General features: G+C 38.3%; 1 protein-coding gene across 1 annotated transcript; it reads right to left on the minus strand.

Moving 5' to 3' along the window:
• Window positions 1-487: 487 nt before the first annotated feature.
• On the minus strand, window positions 488-1717 carry LOC143529450 (phylloplanin-like). Its single transcript, XM_077025241.1, has 2 exons — window positions 1501-1717; window positions 488-907 (listed from the first exon to the last, which is right to left on the minus strand). Exons 1-2 carry the CDS (start codon window positions 1673-1675, stop codon window positions 627-629), a joined length of 456 nt encoding a protein of 151 aa, XP_076881356.1. The 5' UTR covers window positions 1676-1717; the 3' UTR covers window positions 488-626.
• Window positions 1718-24821: the final 23104 nt, after the last annotated feature.

Here is a 24821-nt window from a genome sequence, read left to right on the forward strand (position 1 = left end):
TACAGTTAGAAGTTCAATTACCTTTTTAAAATATAACAATTTTACCCTTACCAGAAGAACTAAATATGCAATTTTCCTAATTATTTCCAATTTTTAGCTTTTAATTGTTTTCTTTCTTTTACATATTTTTTTTCTCTTTTATTCTAAAACTGTTTATAACTTAGTCAATATAGTTTTTTTATATAAAATATAATTTTCAATATAGATTTTTATTTTGTATGTATATTTTTGTTTGTTTATTTTAGGCATCTCCTTTTCTTATCTTTGTATATTCAAAACAAATTAATACTTATGTAAACAAGGCGGGTCAAGTTCAATATACGAACCCCATGCGTTGGTCTGTTTATTAGATGTGCTTCAATTAGGTTCGAACTTAGGTACAAACTTGTGTATGCTTGGATCGATTAGAATTTTACTTAATATAGTTTATTTCTGTTGGACCCGCTTAAAATCTAAGACTCCAATTTAAAGTTAATCGATAAATCAATAGAATTATAATTTTGATATAATATTCAAGCGTGGTACACACATTAAAATAGAAACATTTAGAATAGAAAGAGTTGAGAACAATCATCTTCCTTTATTCATACATTATATAAGATTGGTGTGCCCTCTAAAATCAGTCATCAAGCTCCAATAAGCTCGAATGTGCCTGGGATCAAATTCACAATGCTCAAAAGTCCACGAATCACAGTCCCTGCTAGCTGTAATGGTGCTTGTAGAATTCCAGTTGATGGTAGGCTTGAGTTACAGCTTGACAGCGGTGAAGCAACAACCAAATTGCAAGATGACAAAAGGGTGGTGAGGAGAAACTGAAGCGGGTTTAGAACAATACTGAATACTCCTGATCCATTGGTTAAGCCTGAGGATATTACATTTCCGCCACACGATATTTGGACTAGAGCATCTGTAAATTGGTCAAAAATATATTTAAAAAAATGGCTTCTTATTTATGTTCATCTTTATAACATAGATAGTTATAGTCATATAACATAAATCATATTAGAAATATGTGTATTACACGAGTTGAATTAAAGAAATATTTATGATAATAATAATAATAATAATAATAATAATAATAATAATAATAAATTGAGTTCAGGGTGTCATGACTAGTTATTTATTTTATTTACATAAATTAATATTATGTTTTCTAAAGAATGGAACTTTTTCTAAAACCAAAAAATGTTGTTATCTACCACTAACCTTAATCCTGTTATGTTATGTACTTATGATTATTTTATATAATATATAAATAAAAAAGATAACTATGCATTTGGATTTTTATGGCGATGGATATGATTGGAGAATATCTTATTTTGTCATAATAAATCTTCTTGATGATTTAAGTGAAAGAAAAAAACAAAGGAATTCCAATTATTAATTTGACTATTAGTCTATTTTCATTTTGTGTCTTCGATGAAAAATGAAGTTAAAAAAGAAGGTTTGCAGTCTATCTATAACATGATTAAAGTGTATTAAGTATTAAGACACTCTTACTTGCAAAAGGAGGTGTTGGGGTTGTAGAATTTGCGACGGCATTGCCATTCGCAGAACAAAATATAGTTCCACCGATGTTAAACAAACCTAGGAGACCGCCAAGTTGAGCTTCGGCTTGTGATGCCAATAAAACAAGGACGAAAAGAGTGACTAACAACGTAGATTTCATTGCCATTGATTTCGAAAGAGCTAGCTTTCTTACAATCAAGGGCTTGATGCATGGCAATTACGAAAGTTGCCTATTTATAAGGGAAGTTAAGGCACAGTGTCACTTTCATATGTTTGAAAACTAGAATTGGTTATTAACTATATCATCAAAGATATCTTTAGTGCATCATGTACTCCTCAAGTGAGACTTTCGGATTGTGCCATGCAAGTTGTAGTATGAACTAACTCGCACGCTATACACTTGTTGATAGGGTTTGCATTCGTTAGTTTACGTGCAAGTAGCACTTGCATATGTGTAACATCCTACTTTCGGTTATATTAATAAAATAAAGTTCGTTTATTTTATAGCGGGTCGTTATCGGTTTAGTTGAATAGAATACGAGATGGACTTGTGTTAGGTAAATGGATATGGGTTATGGAGGAATGAAGGAAAGACCATGGGCTTAAGCCCATGATCAAAAATATATATACCCTTAATCCATTTAATTCATTTACACATATTCCTTACACCATCCAAAACACACACTTAAGATTCTCTCTCTAGTTCTCTCTCTCTCTAAATCGATATCAAGAAGGAAACCGAGAACCGACCCGAGGTAATGATATTATTTTATTGTTTGAGCTTAAATCCGTTAGATATAATCATGAAACGACGAGCCGACACCGTTAAACCGTTTAAGTCATGAGATCCGGGTGGAATCGGGTATAAACCGAACCTAATATGAGCTTAGGGGTCACCCTAGCTCAGATCTGGATCGAACGGGACGAAAAACGATGAAAAACGGTGTAAAACGGTGAAGATACGTTTTTCTTGTGAGTTTTCCGGCAATGGCGGCGCCGGAAAAACGTGTACGAGGTTGTCAGGGAATATTCTGACAAATCTGACCTAACCCTAGTTCGCTAAGGAATAACTAGCGAATTAGAGGTAATTCGCCAGCTGATTCGCTAAGGAAAGATTAACGAACTAGCTGTAGTTCGTATCCAATTCGTTAAGGGAAAAGGGTAACGAATTACCCTTGATTCGTTATGACAAGTTCGTTAAAGGAGATAACGAATTAGAAGGTCCAATTCGCTACTTGGACTGGTTCGCTACATGGACTGATTCGTTAAGAGTCCAGTTCGTTAAAAGTCCAATTCGTGTAAGTAACCAGGTCGTTAAAGGTTCCAATTCGTTACAAGAACCAGTTCGTCATGGCAAGTCAGTTCGTTAAGGATAAGTAACGAATTAGAAGTTTAACAGAATGACAGAATGGTCCCTGGACTTAGAAAAGAATGATTTAATTACAAATAAGCCATTGAACTTTTAAGTAGCATATTATTCAATGATTCAAAATGCTAATGAAAAATGTGTTAAGACAGTTAATGAAAATAAAATTTTTCCAAGTTGACCTGGCAGCTTAACCCCAGCCAGGGGCTCTGCCCCTTGGACCCCGCTAGGGGCTGCCGCCCCTAGAACCCCGCTGCCAGGGGCGCTGCCCCCGGAACCCCGTTTGTTGAGGGTAATAATTAAACTAGAAGGGCGATATGTGTAGTGATAGTTTACTGAAACGTATAATTATTATACAGTTAGTCGTGCACAGCTCAAGAAGGGAATAACCGTAAACGGTGAACGCAACCGCATTGAGGTGAGTTTCTAGCCCCACTTCCTTGTTATGTTTTCGGGGCTGTGTGCATACTCGATGTGATAGTTAATACACTTACATTAATTGGTAAGTGTATGCGTTGCATGATGTATGTATGATGATTGCTTGACGGTGCGTGAACGATCTTCGGATATTGCATGTACCGTCAGGTGGTAGCTAAAGACGTGATTGCTATGTATGATGTAAGATAAGATGCATGAATGAATATTTATGATGTATGCATAATGTACGTATGATAAGTTAATGGTACGTGAACGCTCTTCGGAGATTGCACGTATTGTCAGGAAAAATATTTAAGGACAGGTATAGTGTGAAGCTATGGAAGAAAGGGTACCGGACCCTAATAATATCCGAGGATGAAGGGTGACCGGACCCTAATAATATCCGAGGATGAAGGGTGACCGGACCCTAATAATATCCGAGGATGGAGGGTACCGGACCCTAAAAATATCCGAGGTATGTAGGGTGAAACGTCCTTTATAATGTATGGTTAGATATGAATGTGTATGGACGAATGCTGATCTTGATATGTTGTAATGCGTACCTTCGGGCACGTATATGTGTATGAAAAGTAAGTTATGTGATTAACTAGAACTCACTCAGCATAGCTGACTTTTAGTATGCACGCAGGCAAATAGGTTAAGGCAGCTCGCGTGACTGAAGACACATGGCATGGAAATCGAAGATACTGGCATCTCGAATAAATGTTGTGATGTTTTAAAGACTATGTTTTGTTTTAATTGACTACGAATGTTTTATAAGACATGAATTGATGGTTATGTAAAATGTTATGGTTGAAGTTTTATTATTCCGCGAATGTTTTGGTTAACTCTGATATTTAGAACTGCGTTTATGAGTAAATCCAACGTTAAAGTAGGGCTACCGGTAACGGGGCCTTACAAGTTGGTATCAGAGCAAAGTTCGAGAGATTTAAGCATCCTACATGCTTAGAATTGAACAGAGAATGGGATAAAAGTAAGAAAAGAAAGAAGATGCCAGTACGAGAATGTCATGTGTCACTCAAGCAAGCTAAGTAAAGGTAAAGTACGTGATTAAATTCACATGTAAAGTAGAATAATGAATGAATGTTTGCGTAATTGCTAAATAAAGAATGTGTGAATGCTAGCTTAATTGCTAGGGATAGAGGTATAAGATGATATGAAATTCTTGGTTGTCTAACTGTTAGAAGTAGAACCAGCACAAATAGACTCATTAAGGGAAGTGTATATGACACGGAAAGTAACGTGATCAGCTAATCACAGCTGGCCACTGTTATTACCTGTTAGCCTTACTATCCTTGTACTGAATGGTTCCTTAAGTGATGACGTTTGTGTTTCCTTATAGAATACGAATGCTGGAGCTAAGAAAGCTGCTGGAAAAGGAGGACGTACGGGACGTCGTGGCAGGCCACGCGTTGTCCGAAAACCGTCAATGGAAGCAGCTACTAATAATGAGGGAGAAGGAAGTGCAGCTGGTGGAAATCCGAGTAACAACGAGGGGTATCAACTTGACTCTGCTGTTCAAGCTGCCATTGCTCAAGCAAAGAACTCATAGAACTCATACAAATGATTTTATAAACTGAGATCTAACATTAAACATGTTTAAACAAGTATTTAACAAAAACTAGTAAGCAAAGTTCAGTTTACGGTCTAGAGCTATTTACGGTTAAAACGAAGCATAGACTCTTAGAACCCATAACCATGGAACTTAATAAATAAGCAAGATAAGTATATAGTTAAGCATAGTTAGTAAGCAATAATAAAGTTAGATTGTTAGGTGCGGAAAATATATAACAAAGACCACGAAAGTCCTCCATGTAGCCTTGCCTTACGAGGTCTGAAACCTCACCGATCGAGACCGGAGAAGTAACTACCAAATGTAAAAAGGGGTGTACATTATATATATGTTGTGCCATAAGCTTCAAGTATTAATAAGAGTTAGCAAGTTAGTTAAAATGAAAGACTATGGTTAGTTTGACTTTGGAATGTCAAACTATCAAGAACATGAAGAACAACCTTAAGATCTTAAGAATTGAGAGAGAATCTGGAGTAAGAGCAAATGTAAAATGAATAATATGGGTGTGTATATAAAGGATAAGTTGAAATGGTCAAACTTAAAGAGTCTTGCATGGAAATGTGTTGGTTATAAACACAAGAAAGCATAAAAAGCCCAAAAAAAAAACCCGAAGCTGCAGGTCTGAGGCCGCGCCACGCGACCAGCCTAGCCTCCCTGGCCGCACGGTGCGGCGTGATAGGGGGTGGGGTTGGTTAGCTCGTCTTGCGTGGTTCGTTTTGCGTCCCTGAAGTTCGTTTTCGATGTAACTTGAGCGTTTTAAAGGCGTTTTTGAATCCGTAAAAGAGTTTTTTCAAATTGAACAAGTGGGAATGATTTAGTAACATAAAATCCAATATTTTAAATATTTGAAATGTTGGGATATTAATCGGGTCGGTTTACATGATAAACGAATACACAAACGAAAACAAATAAAACCTGAAATTGACGAATGTCACAATTTAGCATAAGCTGTTTATAACATAACCACATTCACATCAGTAACATTATCATGTAGCATTCGAATTTGTTCTTTCACATGTCATATAAGTAAATAGAACACATACAAGGGTCACAAGCCTTCCCTTTGTTCACCAATTCATTCCACGTGTCCTGTAAGACCCATACAGTCCCATCAGGCAATGATTGTTGTCATTATCATTCCACATGTCTCATAAGATCTTTTTTTGGAATGTAAAACGTACAAGGGTTGCATGTCTTTCCTATGCTTACATTGTACATTGGACATACTCAGTCCGTAATCATTAAGCTATTCACATAATTATTTTATTACATGTTTAAACCCTTATGTTTACTTTTTAAACATTACCATTCGTTAATAGCATACATACTTAGTCATTCTTTACCATGGAGACTAGAAGCCGAAAACATTATATCATTACAGTTAATCATATAGTGAGTATGAACATCATCTCAAGACCATAATACAAAGAGGAAAGGGAAATCTAGAAACTTACCAACTATTAAGAACTTAGACCGAACACTCAAACAACTATATAATGTTCACATACAAAACGGGCAAAATCCATTTTTAACAAATACTCCAAGTATTCACTAACCTAAAGTACTAGCTTACTTAGTACTTGCATACCACGGTACTCGCGACTAAGTACTCGCATGCTTTGATAAGTTAGGTGGTTGGTGATAGATAACAATAATAATAAATAATAATAACAATAAAAAGTAATAATAATATTTTCTTTAAAAGAAACATATATATAAAAAATGATATGTAGTTATAAATAAATAGTTTTGAAAGTTTAGATATATATATATATATATATATATATATATATATATAAATTTACATACTTGACCAATCATAATTGACAAATTTTCTTTTAGTTTCATTTTCATCCTTATACTAAAAACAATAATAATATGCATATTTAACCTACTTATTTTTATAATTATGTTTCATTTATCATTTAATTTGCTAATTATTTTTAAAAAAATTAAGAATAACTATATTTATTTATTTTTTCGCAACATTCGATATATTATTATTTAACATGAGTGGAGTTGAATTCAAAATAAAGTTATAGGAGCATTTCGCTCTATTAACTTCGCCGATACTATTAGGGTCGGTTCCCTACGTTCGCCGATACTATTAGGGTCGGTTCCCTACGTTCGCCGATACTATTAGCGTCGGTTCTCTACGTTCGCCGATATTATTAGGGTCGGTTCTCTACATTCGTACTACTATAACATACCTGTCCTTTACATACTTTCCTTGACAATGCGTGCAATCTCCGAAGAGCGTTCACGTACCATCAACATATCATACATACATTATTCAAACATCATATACACACATCATTCATACATCATACATATCAATCATATGCTTAACTTCCACCTGACGGTACATGCAATATCCGAGAATCGTTCACACACCATCAAGCAATCATCATACATAAATCATACAAGGTATACACTTACCATTTAAGGTAAGTATATTAACTATCACATCGAGTATGCACACAGCCCAGAAAACATAATAAGGAAGTGGAGCTAGAAACTCACCTCAATGCGGTTGCGTTCACCGTTTACGGTTATTCCCCTCTTTAGCTGTGCACGACTAACTGTATAACAATTACGCATATTAATTACTATCACTATCCATATCGTATTTCTAGACCAATTATAACCCTCAATGAAAGGGGGTCTGAGGGAAGCGCCCCTCGCAACGGGGTCTAGGGGAGGCAGCCCCTAGCAGGGTCCAAGGGGCAGAGCCCTAGCTGGGGTTCAAGGGCTTCTTTGTAATTAAATCATTCTTTTTCTAAGTGCAGGGACTATTATGTCATTTTGTTAAACTTCTAGTTCGTTACATTGCTCTTAACGAATTGGCTTATCTTAGAGAACTGGTCCATGTAGCGAATTGAACCCTTTAACGAACTGGTTATTAAACAAACTGGACATTATAACGAACTGGTCCCTTGACGAATCAGTTCATGTAGCGAATCAGTCCATGTAACGAACTGGACCTTCCAATTCGTTATCTCCTTTAACGAACGGCTATAACGAATCAAGGGTGATTCGTTATCTTTTCCCTTAACGAATTGAACACGAACTGAAGCTAGTTCGCTATGCTTTCTTTAACGAATTACTTGGCGAATCACCCCTAGTTCGTTAACTCCCCGTTAACAAATTAGGGTTAGGTTAGAGAATGTCAGGAACATTCTCTGACATTCTTACCTCGTATTACCCTTTTCCGGCGCCTCCGCCGGAAAACCGCGGATTCGTCGGGAAAACAAGTTTTAACTCGTTTTTCACCGTTTTTCGCCCCGTTCGATCCAGATCTGAGCTAGGGTGATCCCTAAGCTCATCTTAGGTTCGGTTTATACCCGATTCCATCCAGATCTCGTGACTTGAACGGTTTAACGGTGTCGGCTCGTCGTTTCGCGATTATATCTAACGGGTTTAAGCTCATACAACATCATACTATCATTACCTTAGGTCAGGATCGGTTCTTCTTTATGTTTCGGCTAGAGAGAGAGACTAGAGAGAGAGCTTAAGTGTGTGTTTTGATGGTGTATGGAATATGTGTGAAATGAAATTAAATGGGTGATTAAAGGTATATATATCTATTGATCATGAGCTTAAGCCCATGGTCTTTCCTCATTTCCTTCATAACCCAAGTCCGTAACCCATATCCATTTACCTAACACTAGCCCGACTCTTAATAACTCATTTTTCATTTATTAACCGAAACCCGAAAAACGGGATGTTACAATAGAACAAGTTAACCTATTTTTTTTTTTTTTGTGTATTGTCAAAGCCGAGAAGCCCCTCAAACTTATCAAAATATTTTTCATAGTGTAGCTCAAAACTATTATTATATGAGAAGTATTCTCTAAAATTTGTTATAACCAAATTTCTTTAAATTATACATGTAACATCCCGTTTCATGTTACATGTATAATTTAAAGAAATTTGGTTATAACAAATTTTAGAGAATACTTCTCATATAATAATAGTTTTGAGCTACACTATGAAAAATATTTTGATAAGTTTGAGGGGCTTCTCGGCTTTGACAATACACAAAAAAAAAAATAGGTTAACTTGTTCTATTGTAACATCCCGTTTTTCGGGTTTCGGTTAATAAATGAAAGTATGAGTTATTAGGAGTCGGGCTAGTGTTGGGCTAAATGGAATTGGGTTATGGACTTGGTTTATGAAGGATAGAGGAAAATACCATGGGCTTAAGCCCATGATCTATAAATATATAAACCTATAATCACCCATTAATCATTCATTTCACACATATTCCATACACCTCCCGAAACACACACTTAAGCTCTCTCTCTCTCTCTCTCTCTAGTCCCTTTCTCTAGCCGAAACATAGAAGAAGAACTGATCCCGATCCAAGGTATGATAGTATGATATTGTATGAGCTTAAACCCGTTAGATATAATCACAAAACGACGAGCCGACACCGTTACATCGTTAAAGTCACAAGATTCAGGTGAAATCGGGTATAAACCGAACCTAAGATGAGCTTAGGGGTCACCCTAGCTCAGATCTGGGTTGAATGGGACGAAAAAAAGATGAAAAACGGTGTAAAACGGTGATAATACGTTTTTCCGGTAAGTTTTGTGGTATTCCGGCAATGGAGGCGCCGGAAAGGTGGCGCCGGAAAAGTTATGTACGAGGTTAAGGTGTCAGAGAATGTTTATGACATTCTTTGACCTAACCCTAATTCGTTAGTGGAAAAATAGCGAACTAACATGTAGTTCGTTAAGGAAATAAGGACGAACTAGCTCATTCGTTAAGGCCATTCGTTAAGAGATGGACGAATGAACCCCATTTGTTAAATGGTTCATTCGTTGACCGGATCAGTTCGTCTTAGAGGTCAATTCGTTATGCAGATTAAAAAAACAAAAAAAAAAAAAAACAAACAAAAATTCGTGCCAAATTTGCCACTTTAAAAAGTTGAATAACCAAAGTAAATAACCAACGTAAGAAAGTGAGTGTAAATACATGCTAGGGTCATTTTTAAATAAAATAAAATATTTTAGTTTATGTTCGAAATATTGCTATTTGTACGTTTAGCAAAAGAAACAACAGTTTGAGTTGTTAAATCTTAAAACGAACGTTTTAATTATAAAGCATTGTTTAATGATTTGAGATAAATGAACCATTATCAAATATATGATTAAAAATATGTATATTAATAATACAACGTTTATATATGTTAATTTTGAAACTAGTCATTATATTATTTATAATATGGTATATATTTAACTAATACATAATATATGTACATTAAAATGTGGCCAACCGCCTTATGAGATATTTAGTAAGTGATAATGTGATATAACACACCTCACTTAGTTAAAAGAGTGCCACGTTTTTATGATTGCCACTAATATGGAAACTACATGAGATATGTAGATTTAGATAAGCACTCAACATAATATATATATATATATATATATATATATATATATATATATATATATATATATATATATATATATATATATATATATATATATATACACGTACGTGTATTTCTATAAAAACCAACATTGTGAGCAAAGTTTAAGGAGAGAAAAGAGTATTTGGAATCCCATCAATAATTTGTAACAATCAGTGAGTTGTAACAACCAACCAAGAGAATAAATAGTTTAGAGCACGGGTCATTAGTCAAGTCAAGCTAACGGTTCAAGAAGTCACGTCAATTGCCTACTCATATTATAATGTGAATACGTTCAAAACCTTTTTATATAACATGAATACATTATTCTTTGTAAATGGTCATGCTCTTATGAGACAAATAGGTGTTTCTCAGAAGGGTCAAAAATAGATTTACAAGCATAAAAACATTTAAACAAATTCACTAACAAGCTGAAAGGTGAAAATGTTTAAATGTTTGACAAAATGATTTACTCTGAAAAAGAAAGACCGGTTCTTTGTCTTAAAGCTGAAAAGACAAGGATATCATCTATCTTAAAGAGTCTGAACATATTTATTTTACTCTAAAGAAATGAACATGTTATTTGTCTTAAAGCTGAAAAGACAAATATATTGTTTATCTTGGAAGAGTATGAATACTTTATAAAAAGAAACATTATAACACAAGATAGAAAATAAAAGCACTCAGACTGAGTACACATGTGTCTGGATCCAAACATAATTGACAAGTAGTAGGCATGCTATACGTCAGTCTCAAACCATATTTCCAATGGGCACAGTTCCCGGAAATACTGTTGACTTGTGTGTGTATGTTAGTGGTATGCCCCAGGGTACAGAGCAGAAACCCCGCTGAGCTGTACAGAAAACTATATTTGTGTTGTAACAATATTTCAAAGAATGTTTTAGAGTCAACTATTCACCAGCATATCGCTGACGTATTTTTCTAACTCATTTTACAGGAACAAGATATGATAGAAGATTGGAGATATAATCATTAGACGCTATCTGATGGCTCAGATATTTGAAATAATAATTAATGTAAATTATATTTTTCTCGAATATGTTTTCTATTATCAAACAGGTATTTAAATCCCGACATTTTATAAAAGAAAATTTTAAAAGACTTCCGCTAAAAGAATGCAACTCTGATATATTTACAAAACCGGTACCAACCATTGGTCATACGTCTAGGCCCTGAGGCCGGGTGTGACATCGCTAAATGGGATAATTCGCTACAATAGTCAGTTCGTTATGGGGGCTAATTCGTTAAGAATCCCCATTCGTTAAGAACTGAATGACGAACTGGATGTTTGGAAGAATAACAGAACAGTCCCTGGCCTATAAAAGAATGATATAATTACACATTAACCCTTGAACTTTTAAGTTAGTAAATTAATTAATGATTTAAAATGTTAATGGAAAATGTGATAAGACGGTTAATAGAAATAAAATTTTTTCAAGCTGACCTGGCAGCTCGACCCCAGCCAGGGGCTCTGCCCCTTGGACCCTTCTAGGGGCTGCCACCCCTAGACCTTGCTGCCAGGGGCGTTGCCCCTGGACCCCCGTTCGTTGAGGGTTATAATTAGACTGGAAACGTGATATAGGTAGTGATAGTTAATTGATACGTGTAATTGTTATACAGTTAGTCGTGCACAGCTAAAGAAGGGAATAACTATTAACAGTGAACGTAATCGAGTTCAGGTGAGTTTCTAGCCCTACTTTCTTGTTATGATTTCGGGGCTGTGTGCATACTCGATGTGATAGTTAATACACTTACCTTACGTGATAAGTGTATGCCTTGTATGATTTATGTATGATGATTGCTTGACGGTGTGTGAATGATCTTCGGATATTGCACGTGCCGTCAAGTGGTAGTTACAGGTATGATTGATATGTGTGATGTATGTATGAATATATAAATGATGTATGAACAATGTATGTATGATATGTTTATGGTACGTGAACGCTCTTCGGTGATTGCACATATTGTCAAGGAAGGTATGTAAATGACAGGTATGTTATAGTAGTATGAATGTAGGGAACCGACCCTAATAGTATCGGCGAATGAAGGGAACCGACCCTAATAGTATCGGCGAATGTATGGAACCGACCCTAATAATATCGGCGAAGTTATAGGGCAGAATGCTCTTTAAAACGTATATGTATTAATGAAAGTATGCAGTAAGTATGAAGGAAAGAATGAAAGTACGTATGTATGTAAGTATGTAAGTAAATATGAAGTATGTACCTTCAGGTGCATATGTCAGTATGTGAATGTATGATATGACGTTTGATTAACTAGAACTTACTCAGCGTAGCTGACTTTTAGTATGCAGGCAGGTGAGTAGACTGAGGCAACTTGCTTTAGGGGAAGCACATGACATGGATTTGAAGACACTGGCATCTCAATGAAGTGTTATGTTATGATGTTTTAAAAGACAATGTTTTATGTTTAAATAATTTGAATACCCATTAAGACAAGAAATGATGGTTATGTAATATAATGGTTTGAATATTTTAATATTCCGCGAATGTTTTTATTAACTCTAATATTATGAACTGTGTTTATGAGTAAATCCAATGTTAAAGTGAGGCACCGGTAACGGGGCCTTACATCTATGTTGTGAATATTTTGCTTCACTTGAGCATAATTTTGTACGACATGCTTCACAAATAACATTCTGATCACTATTCAAGGAAAAATCAATGTTGACACAAATGTTTATAATTTGATAAAAATTAGAAGCATTGATAGGCATGGAGGTGTCATGTCGGAATTGTTTGTCATTTTTTCTTAAATTTTAATAGTCATGGGAAAAATACTCAGTGTACAAAACTCGAATCTTTTGACTATTTCCAAAATGTAATTAAAATTAAATTCGAAACTCAATCACATTTAAAAATTTAACTTTCGTTTGTTGTACATTTTCAAGTCAAAACTTTGAAATCGTAACATGTTTGACGATAAATCTGTTTGCATTCTCAAATTTTAAAAAAATATTTAGATTACCCCATTTTTACCCGTAACAAATTTGAGACAAATGTAGTTAATTTTTACCGAACGATCTATTTACCAACTTTTAACCCGTAATAATCAAACTTAAGTTCCACATAAAACCCGAAGCAACCCTTGATAAAAAAAATCCAAGAAACTAAATACGGTAAACTTTATTATATTTGAAAGTGACGGGTGTATACTATCCTTACAGTTTAACACATATATAGTTTACTAAATTAACCGAAAAAAGTAAATAGATAGATTTAAATCATATATTTATAATTTATAAATTTATATGACGATGTACAAAAAAACCAATAGATAAATAGATTTATTTTTAAAAAATGGATCAACTTTTAAGCATATATTATTAATTTAATGATTAAAAAAATTATTTCGCAAACTAAAAGCATATTAAAGTTTTTTTTTTATTTATAATCTTCAAAAATATACATATTATAATATGTTAATGATAACATTTAAAATTATATTCTTTGCAATATTTAACAACACACTTTGTTGTTGATTTTTGGATTTTATCAAATATGTTGTGAAATATATTCTAACAATATATATTGTATAATAGTACAATATGTAAATATTTATTTTTATAAAAGTGTATAGATATAATAATTTAATCATATTATAGAAATAATATAAATGAAGTGTAAAAGGAAGGTAAATAATTATTGATTTATGACTATATTAGTTTTGGAGGGAAAAAAATTGTGAGGATTAACCATAAGCTGACACGTGTCTACAATTATTTTATTTTATTAGAATAGGTAAATTGTTAACAAAAAAAAAGACAAAAAAACATGAACTAGTAATTGTGTCACACCCGGCCCTGAACGGCGGAAACAGCCGGGCGCGCGCGAGTGGGGATTGATAATTAAGCACGGGTCATTTCAAACATTCAAAGTAAGATTTTCATTGCGCATGAAATGTTTAATACAAATACATTACATTGTTTAAAAATTACATAAAAACATCCAAGTATAAAAACTGTTGAAGATTTCCACGCCATATCCCCTTGAGCGGCGGGAACAACCACGCGCATCGAAGGGATAGAACTAAAATCTTCCAAAAAGCTAGTTTTAGACGTTCAGCGTGAGGTGCTCTAAGTGTGACTCCATGCGCTACCTAGTTATCTCCTGAAAGACACGTAAAACATTTGAATCAGTATAAACTGAGTGAGTTCACAAGTTTTAGTAACTTGATAAATCGTATTGCATCATAGTCTTGATAAAAATCATTCTGAAACATAATTCTGATAGCATCATTAAAACGCGTGCTTAGTAAAACATAGTTCTGATAACATATTCTGATTAAATCGTTCCGCGAGCTACGCGCGAACGTTTCTGGGAACCGTGCTCGTCTGTGTAAGTGGCGCTGCCACTACGAGCGAAATAAGTAATACCGTCCCGCGGGTTACGCGCGAACGTGTCTGGAAAACGTGCTCGTCCATGCAAAGTGGCGCTGCCACTACGAGCTAAATAATGTAATGCCGTCCCGCGGGTTACGCGTGGACATTTCTTAAAAACTGTGCTCGTCTATGCAAAGAGGCGCTGCCCCTACGAGCTAATCAATAATTCCGTCCCTCGGGTTACGCGCGGACGTTGTGCCGGAAAACAAGGCGCTCGTCCATGCAAAGAGGTGCGACCCCTACGAGCGGGCTCAATCCCATAGTACTGCCCCATGACCATACTAGGCACTCGTCCATGCAAAGAGGTGCGACCCCTACGAGTGGGTGGATCAAACCAGCAGTCCCTACCCTTAGAGTTCCAATGGTAAAGTGATCACTTACTCGAATTCTAGCGCACATACATCGAAAACCATAGATAACCGTTCGCATTGCTCATCATGAAACATAATTTAAACACATAATCGCTTGCATAGCTTGTAAGTATACCATGATAAAACATTATTTAAGTACGTGTCCCTCGCCCCGAAAACAGTTTAAAAACAGTGAAAATAGGGGCTGTGAGACTCACCTGTGGTTCTTGTTAAGGGATTAATCGAGATTCGGGTTTTCTTGGTGTTGGCCTCGGAATTGAAAGTCTAGAATATGATTAAATAACAAGAAGTATATATATTAAGATCAAGAAATAGGAGAATACAAGGGTTGGAAAGTAGATCTCAAGGTTATAATCTCGGCTTACCTAGTAACAGGATCGGAAATGAAAACAACGGATGCTTGGGAGATGATTAGTGCAAGTTTGCAGTTCTTAAGAGAGAAGTTTGAAGTGTGTTTTGGGTGATAATTTAGGTTACATATTTATAGGCAAACTCAAGGGAACACAATCCCTTGCTTTAGGGGATTGTAATCTTTTCATATCTAGGTGTAATGATGATAAAGTATGGAAATTATTATTATTTATTTAAAAGTGGAGTAGTGGATAAAAGATTTTGATTTGATTTGGACAGGACATGCAGGTCTGTGGTTGGTGGGAGTAGGGTGGCTGACAGTTGACTTTTCATGTTACAGTGTGCTTTTTCAGGTACTTTTGTCAGTGTACAGCAAAAAGTGGAAAAATTTCTAAGACACGCTACTGTTTCCTTTTGGGCGGGAGTAATCTCCTTACATCTGGAGAATAGACTGTGTTCTGCGCGTATCACTTTGTGCGCATAGCTTTCTGCGTGAAGGACATTTCTTTGCTGCGGGTTGGTACGTAACCTTCTCGCAGTCAGGGACATTGAGTCTCATTTGTAGATTCTCCAGGTGGTCTTGGTATTTCAACATAGTGATCAGTTATGTTGAAGTCAATTCCATCTTGGAGCTTCAGACAAACTAACTCTCAACGTTCCCGCCATGCGGGGAGGTTAGTTCCCCTTCCGCACGCGCATAAACGATTTGGGATGCACCTGCCTTAGCATCATGCGAGACGGTCAACCCAATAGACAACATTATGGATACATAAAACCAATACACTCGCGCATGGCGCATATAACATATGCCCACGCAGGTTCTTAACATGGTGCGCTCGCGCAGGGCGCACATAACATGCCCGCGCTGACTAACATGGCGCGCTCGCGCACGGCGCATATAACAAATGCCCGCGCTGATTCTAACATAGCGCGCTTAATATTTACAATCACCTAATTATTAGGTTGATTACTTAGTTTATAGGATTGGGAAATTACCGGGTGTCACATTCTCCCCCTGTTAAGAGAATTTCGTCCCGAAATTTAGGAGACGTCGCTGGCAGAAGCCATGTTCTGAAAGAGGTGTGGGTATTTCTGGCGCATTTGATCTTCTCTTTCCCAAGTGAATTCAGGCCCACGCCTTGAGTTCCATTGAACCTTTACTAACTTGATTTTGCTTCTGCGTAACTTTTGTTCTTTCCTATCGGTCACTGCTATAGGTTCTTCTACGAAGTGCAGTTGTTTGTCGATGTGAATCTCTTCCAACGGTAAAATCAACGTTTCGTCAGATAAACACTTTTTGAGGTTGGACACATAAAACGTATCATGAACTCCACTGAGTTCGGCGGGTAAACGGAGTTTATAAGCAACCGGACCGATCCTTTCCAGGATCTCAAATGGTCCAATGTAGCGCGGATTTAACTTTCCTCGCTTGCCGAAACGGGGGACTCCTTTCCATGGAGAGACTTTCAAAAGTACTTTATCCCCTACTTGAAACTCCAACGGTTTCCTTCGCACATCTGCGTAGCTCTTCTGTCTGTCACGCGCTGTCTTAAGGCGATCCCTTATCTGAAAAATCTTGTCTGTTGTTTCTTGGATCAATTCTGGACCAGTCATTTGCTTGTCACCCACTTCAGCCCAGCACAGTGGGGATCTACACTTGCGCCCATACAGAGCTTCAAACGGCGCAGCCTTGAGGCTTGTGTGATAACTGTTGTTGTAAGAAAATTCAACCAATGGGAGATGAGTATCCCAGCTACCTCCGAAATCGATTGCGCACGCGCGCAGCATATCTTCCAATGTCTGGATTGTTCGCTCGCTTTGTCCATCCGTTTGGGGATGATATGCCGTACTCATGTCAAGACGAGTACCTAAAGCCCCTTGTAACGATCTCCAAAACCTTGAGGTGAACCGACTATCTCTATCAGAAATGATGGACACTGGGACTCCATGTTTTGAAACTACTTCTCGAATATACAATCGGGCTAACTTTTCCATCTTATCGGTTTCCTTGATCGGCAGGAAGTGCGCTGACTTAGTTAGCCGATCTACAATAACCCAGATTGTGTCGTAACCCCCATGTGTCCTTGGCAGTTTGGTGATGAAGTCCATAGAGATTTGTTCCCACTTCCACATGGGAATTTCTGGCTGTTGAAGCAACCCTGATGGTTTCTGGTATTCAGCCTTTACCTTCGAACACGTCAGGCACTTACTGACATACGTCGCGATGGCGCCTTTAAGATTGGGCCACCAATACAGCGCTTTAACATCTTGGTACATCTTGTCTGCGCCAGGATGTACGGAATACCGCGTCTTGTGAGCTTCGTTTAATACTTGCTCGCGCAATCCTCCCTTGAGAGGGACCCATAAGCTGTTAGCGAAATATAGATTGCCGTTCTCTTTAAGTTCCAAGCTCTTAATCATACCCCCAAGGGATTCGTTTTTAACAAAATCTGGTTTCAAGGCTTCTTGCTGAGCGTCTCGGATGCGGGTAGAGAGATCTGCGCGAATGGTCAACCTTAGAGCCTTGACTCGTAGTGTTTTTATTCGCTCCTTCCTACTTAGCGCGTCTGCTACCACATTCGCCTTTCCAGGGTGGTACTTTATTTCACAATCATAATCATTCAACAATTCAACCCATCTTCGTTGCCTCATGTTTAAATCCTTTTGATCAAATATATGTTGAAGGCTCTTGTGATCCGTAAAGATTATACACTTTGTACCATAGAGGTAATGGCGCCAAATCTTTAGCGCGAAGACAACCGCTCCAAGTTCCAGATCATGCGTTGTGTAGTTCTTTTCATTGGTCCTGAGTTGGCGCGAGGCATACGCTATGACTTTGTCTCGCTGCATAAGGACACATCCGAGTCCCTGGTGTGAAGCGTCGCAGTAAACGACGATGTCATCCGTCCCCTTGGGCAGAGACAAAATTGGTGCACTACATAACTTCTGTTTCAACGTTTGAAACGCTGCTTCCTGATTTTCGCCCCAAACAAACTTCTTGTCTTTCTGAGTTAGCGCGGTCAGAGGTAGAGCTATCTTGGAGAAGTTCTCAATGAAGCGTCGATAGTAGCCAGCTAGTCCTAGGAATTGCCTCACCTCAGTTGGGGTTTTTGGCGCTTCCCAGTTTTCGATGGCCTTGACTTTGGAAGGATCAACGTGTATTCCTTTCTCGTTTACAACGTGACCGAGAAAGTGAACTTCTCTAAGCCAAAACTCACACTTGGAAAACTTCGCATACAACTTCTCTTTCCTCAACAATTCCAAAATCAATCTCAGGTGTTGCTCATGCTCGGCCTTGGTTCGAGAGTAAATCAGAATATCATCTATAAATACAATCACAAACTTGTCCAAGTATGGTTTGCACACGCGGTTCATCAGATCCATGAATACAGCCGGCGCATTAGTTAGCCCGAAAGGCATCACTAAGAACTCATAATGGCCGTATCTAGTTCGGAAGGCTGTTTTCGGCACATCTTCCTCATGGACCCTAAGTTGGTGGTATCCGGACCGTAGATCTATCTTCGAATAATAACTGGATCCCTGCAACTGGTCAAATAAGTCGTCAATCCTCGGTAAGGGGTACCGATTCTTGACTGTCAGCTTGTTCAGTTCCCTATAGTCAATACACATTCTGAACGAACCATCCTTCTTCTTAACAAACAGTACTGGAGCTCCCCAAGGTGAAAAGCTTGGGCGTATGAAACCCTTATCCAATAGTTCCTGTAACTGATTGGATAGCTCTTGCATCTCAGATGGAGCTAGTCGATAAGGCGCTCGAGCTACCGGCGCAGCTCCTGGGACTAAATCAATACGAAACTCGACTTGTCGCGGCGGCGGTAATCCGGGCAAATCTTCAGGAAAAACTTCTGGAGTCTTCAATTCTTCGCTCATCTCCTTTCTTCTCTACTACATGCGCCAGGAAGGCGTAGCACCCTTTCCTTAGGCACTTGCGCGCCTTTAGGCACGAAATCAGTTTCGTCGCAACTCCCCTTCTTTCCCCTTGAATCACCAAGGTTTCTCCGTTCAACAGTGGGACCCGAACCTGCTTCTCATGACAAATAACTTCCGCGTGGTTCTCGACTAACCAATCCATACCTATTACAATGTCAAAACTTCCCAAGTCTATTGGCAACAAGTTAATATTGAACCCGTGACCTCCCATGACTATTACACATTGTTCAGTTCTTTCGTTCGCGCATAACTGCCTACCATTGGCTAGTTCTATAGTATAAGGTGTGTCTAGCCTACTGGTTGCTAGGCCTAGGGAGTCTTTAAACTCGGCGGATATAAAACTTAGGTCAGCGCCAGTATCAAATAAGACAGATGCAAAATGGCCGTTAAGCAAAAACGTACCGGTTACCACATTCGGCTCTTCTTTAGCTTCGCCCGCGCCGATCACAAAAGCTCTCCCGCGAGCTTGGTTTCCCTTTTGCGGGCAATCCCGACTAAAATGCCCTGGCTTCCCGCATGCGTAGCAGTTGTCGCTCGCTCCAGCTTCTCTGATACGGCAATTCATCGTCTTGTGCCCTGGTCTGCCACATTTGGCGCATTCGATTCTTGCGCATTCACCCTCGTGGTGATACTTGCATTTGTTGCACCATGGGCGAGGCCCGCTGTATCCTTTTCGCGGTGGCTCCGCGGCCTGAATCGCATAAGTCCTTGCGCTTTCTTGCTTCTTGAACGGTGGCTGCTTGGAGTCGGACCCTCGGTGGTGAGAGTTCCACTTCCTCTTGGGATCAGAGGTTCGCTGCTCGATTCCGCGCGTAGTCAACATACCCGCACGGACCGTATCCCTTGTAAAGGTGATGGCCCGCGCTACCGCCTCATCAAAGGTTGGAGGTGCTGCGGCGTTGAGCGGAACCCTAACAACAGGAGGTAACCCAAAGATATACCTCTCGATCTTCTTTTCCTCCGTGTTTGCCATGTCTGGCACCAACTGGCAAAGCTCGTTGAACCGGTTGTTGTAGGCGTCGATATCCGTTCCTACCATGGTGTGGTTCCAGAATTCCTGTTGCAGACTCTGAATTTCTGCGCTAGAGCAGAACTTTCTCATCAACATTTCCTTCAGTTCCTCCCAGGTCTTGTGAAGAGCAACTTCTCGCCCCAAAGTCTTCACTTGAAGCTTCCACCAAGACGAAGCTGCTTCTTGGAACATGCAGGTCGCGTAAAGGACCTTCTGGTTCTCACTACATCCGCTAATGGAGAGAACTGTCTCCATCTTGTCAATCCAGTTGTAGAGCCCAATGGCCCCTTCGGTACCCTTGAATGGCCAAGGCTTACAGGTTATAAATGTCTTGTAGGAGCATCCTTTGTCCAAAGCTCCTGATTCGGGTTCTGGGGTCTCGTTCTCCTGACGACCCTGACTAGATTCGGCCTTGCTGGCCTCATGTGTTGCGATCGCTTGCGCGATTATTTCTGCGAGTTCCTCGGGTGTCATGGTAATTCCCTTGGCTCTAGTTGGAGGCATTCTCGCTTTAAAAGAGTGAAAATATATCAAACTTAGCGCATGTACTCAGAGCACATAATGTTCTTATCATTATTCACTAGACACTGTGTGACCCGTGTTCCTAAGTGTGTGTATAGTTTCTTTTGAAAATATTTTCTTTGAAAAATATTTCATGCGATTCCCCAACGGTTATAGTCTAGGTTAAAACTTCTTTTCCTAGTTCGCTATAACCAGCGCTCTGATACCAATCTGTAACACCCGGCCCTGAACGGCGGAAACAGCCGGGCGCACGCGAGTGGGGATTGATAATTAAGCACGGGTCATTTCAAACATTCAAAGTAAGATTTTCATTGCGCATGAAATGTTTAATACAAATACATTACATTGTTTAAAAATTACATAAAAACATCCAAGTATAAAAACTGTTGAAGATTTCCACGCCATATCCCCTTGCGCGGCGGGAACAACCACGCGCATCGAAGGGATAGAACTAAAATCTTCCAAAAAGCTAGTTTTAGACGTTCAGCGTGAGGTGCTCTAAGTGTGACTCCATGCGCTACCTAGTTATCTCCTGAAAGACACGTAAAACATTTGAATCAGTATAAACTGAGTGAGTTCACAAGTTTTAGTAACTTGATAAATCGTATTGCATCATAGTCTTGATAAAAATCATTCTGAAACATAATTCTGATAGCATCATTAAAACGCGTGCTTAGTAAAACATAGTTCTGATAACATATTCTGATTAAATCGTTCCGCGGGCTACGCGCGAACGTTTCTGGGAACCGTGCTCGTCTGTGTAAGTGGCGCTGCCACTACGAGCGAAATAAGTAATACCGTCCCGCGGGTTACGCGCGAACGTGTCTGGAAAACGTGCTCGTCCATGCAAAGTGGCGCTGCCACTACGAGCTAAATAATGTAATGCCGTCCCGCGGGTTACGCGTGGACATTTCTGAAAAACCGTGCTCGTCTATGCAAAGAGGCGCTGCCCCTACGAGCTAATCAATAATTCCGTCCCGCGGGTTACGCGCGGACGTTGTGCCGGAAAACAAGGCGCTCGTCCATGCAAAGAGGTGCGACCCCTACGAGCGGGCTCAATCCCATAGTACTGCCCCATGACCATACTAGGCACTCGTCCATGCAAAGAGGTGCGACCCCTACGAGTGGGTGAATCAAACCAGCAGTCCCTACCCTTAGAGTTCCAATGGTAAAGTGATCACTTACTCGAATTCTAGCGCACATACATCAAAAACCATAGATAACCGTTCGCATTGCTCATCATGAAACATAATTTAAACACATAATCGCTTGCATAGCTTGTAAGTATACAATGATAAAACATTATTTAAGTACGTGTCCCTCGCCCCGAAAACAGTTTAAAAACAGTGAAAACAGTGAAAATAGGGGCTTTGAGACTCACCTGTGGTTCTTGTTAAGGGATTAATCGAGATTCGGGTTTTCTTGGTGTTGGCCTCGGAATTGAAAGTCTAGAATATGATTAAATAACAAGAAGTATATATATTAAGATCAAGAAATAGGAGAATACAAGGGTTGGAAAGTAGATCTCAAGGTTATAATCTCGGCTTACCTAGTAACAGGATCGGAAATGAAAACAACGGATGCTTGGGAGATGATTAGTGCAAGTTTGCAGTTCTTAAGAGAGAAGTTTGAAGTGTGTTTTGGGTGATAATTTAGGTTACATATTTATAGGCAAACTCAAGGGAACACAATCCCTTGCTTTAGGGGATTGTAATCTTTTCATATCTAGGTGTAATGATGATAAAGTATGGAAATTATTATTATTTATTTAAAAGTGGAGTAGTGGATAAAAGATTTTGATTTGATTTGGACAGGACATGCAGGTCTGTGGTTGGTGGGAGTAGGGTGGCTGACAGTTGACTTTTCATGTTACAGTGTGCTTTTTCAGGTACTTTTGTCAGTGTACAGTAAAAAGTGGAAAAATTTCTGAGACACGCTACTGTTTCCTTTTGGGCGGGAGTAATCTCCTTACATCTGGAGAATAGACTGTGTTCTGCGCGTATCACTTTGTGCGCATAGCTTTCTGCGTGAAGGACATTTCTTTGCTGCGGGTTGGTACGTAACCTTCTCGCAGTCAGGGACATTGAGTCTCATTTGTAGATTCTCCAGGTGGTCTTGGTATTTCAACATAGTGATCAGTTATGTTGAAGTCAATTCCATCTTGGAGCTTCAGACAAACTAACTCTCAACGTTCCCGCCATGCGGGGAGGTTAGTTCCCCTTCCGCACGCGCATAAACGATTTGGGATGCACCTGCCTTAGCATCATGCGAGACGGTCAACCCAATAGACAACATTATGGATACATAAAACCAATACACTCGCGCATGGCGCATATAACATATGCCCACGCAGGTTCTTAACATGGTGCGCTCGCGCAGGGCGCACATAACATGCCCGCGCTGACTAACATGGCGCGCTCGCGCACGGCGCATATAACAAATGCCCGCGCTGATTCTAACATAGCGCGCTTAATATTTACAATCACCTAATTATTAGGTTGATTACTTAGTTTATAGGATTGGGAAATTACCGGGTGTCACAAATTGCATGACACATGACATAAAAATGGTTTGCAAACTAGTTTGTTTTGATGAACTAGTTTGTGAGAATAAACTATAAAAAAAATAATTTTTTATTAATTTTAATGTCATGTGGCAACCCAACCTTTCATTGAATTGTCAATGAAAATGATCTTAGAAGGGAGAGTTGGCGCACATCGGACTAAATTGTATCCGGGCCTCGCACTAAGCCTAATCAAGATATATCATCACATACATACATACAGCACACCAATTTGTCTTATACACAACTCCTACTTTTAGACAACATCAAACTAATTACTAAATACTATAACCATCAAGCAATTCCAGGTTTTGATTGTCAGCTTTAAACCCTAGAAACCGTAACATCAAGCACCGAAAATAACAATGAAACAACAGATTTTGGATGCTATCGATTTCTATTATCTATTTCTTCGCCTTCACCGTTCCTCCCAAGAAAACCAATGTCAAATTAATACAATTCAAATTTCACCATAAATCTTAAACATACAGATGAATAAATGAAACTTCGAAATCATAAAATCAAACACAACTACACAAGTACAACGGAAAATGGTTTGATCATGGTTTTCAACTTAAGCAATGGTATGCCGTTGTGTAAAAAGTGTAAAAATATAACATAGCCCATCGCGTGAAATAAAATAATAAAACCATCAGGTAAAAGGAAGGATATTTTATATATATTTTTTCTAATTCTTTAGTCAACATAACAAAATCCAAAAGTGTGACGCGCACAAGTGTAATAAAAAAAAGTTTGATATTTTGGAAAGTAAGGTGTTATTATACGACTTAACCAACGGACGGATCACTAGATGTCATTATATCTTTTTGGGTTAAATACATAAAAAAATAATGATTATTTTTTAGTAAAAATGATAACGGAAAGTCAAGTAGACAATTAAGTTGAATGGCGTGATAGGATTATAGCATACACGTCCTGGATAATGTGGGCATGGATCTAGCTAGTTCGTTTTTTCCTCTCTGGTCCAAATTAGATTGTAATTTTGTCCAAGTCAAATTCGGTTACTAGTAAACTCTTATATATCATTAAAATAAAAATGTGGTATAAAATAAACATGCTATTTATCATTTATCATTATATATACATTACATATTTTCCTGCAACAATTTTTTGTTAAGTAAAACTCTGAAAAGAATAAAACCATGTGTAGTCATAAAGCTTCACTACTAGGGGTTATGTATCATGTGACGCCCAGTCAGAGTTATGGTTTTGTATAAAAACAGGCTGTAGTCATAACTCTCCACTACCAAGGGTTATGCGTCACGTGGCGCCCAGTCATTATTAATTTTTTTTGTTTTTTTA

This window comes from Bidens hawaiensis, unplaced genomic scaffold, assembly GCF_021521415.1.
Source record: "Bidens hawaiensis isolate Kalapana, Puna unplaced genomic scaffold, B.hawaiensis_p1.1 tig00000636_1, whole genome shotgun sequence".
Lineage (NCBI taxonomy): Eukaryota > Viridiplantae > Streptophyta > Magnoliopsida > Asterales > Asteraceae > Bidens > Bidens hawaiensis.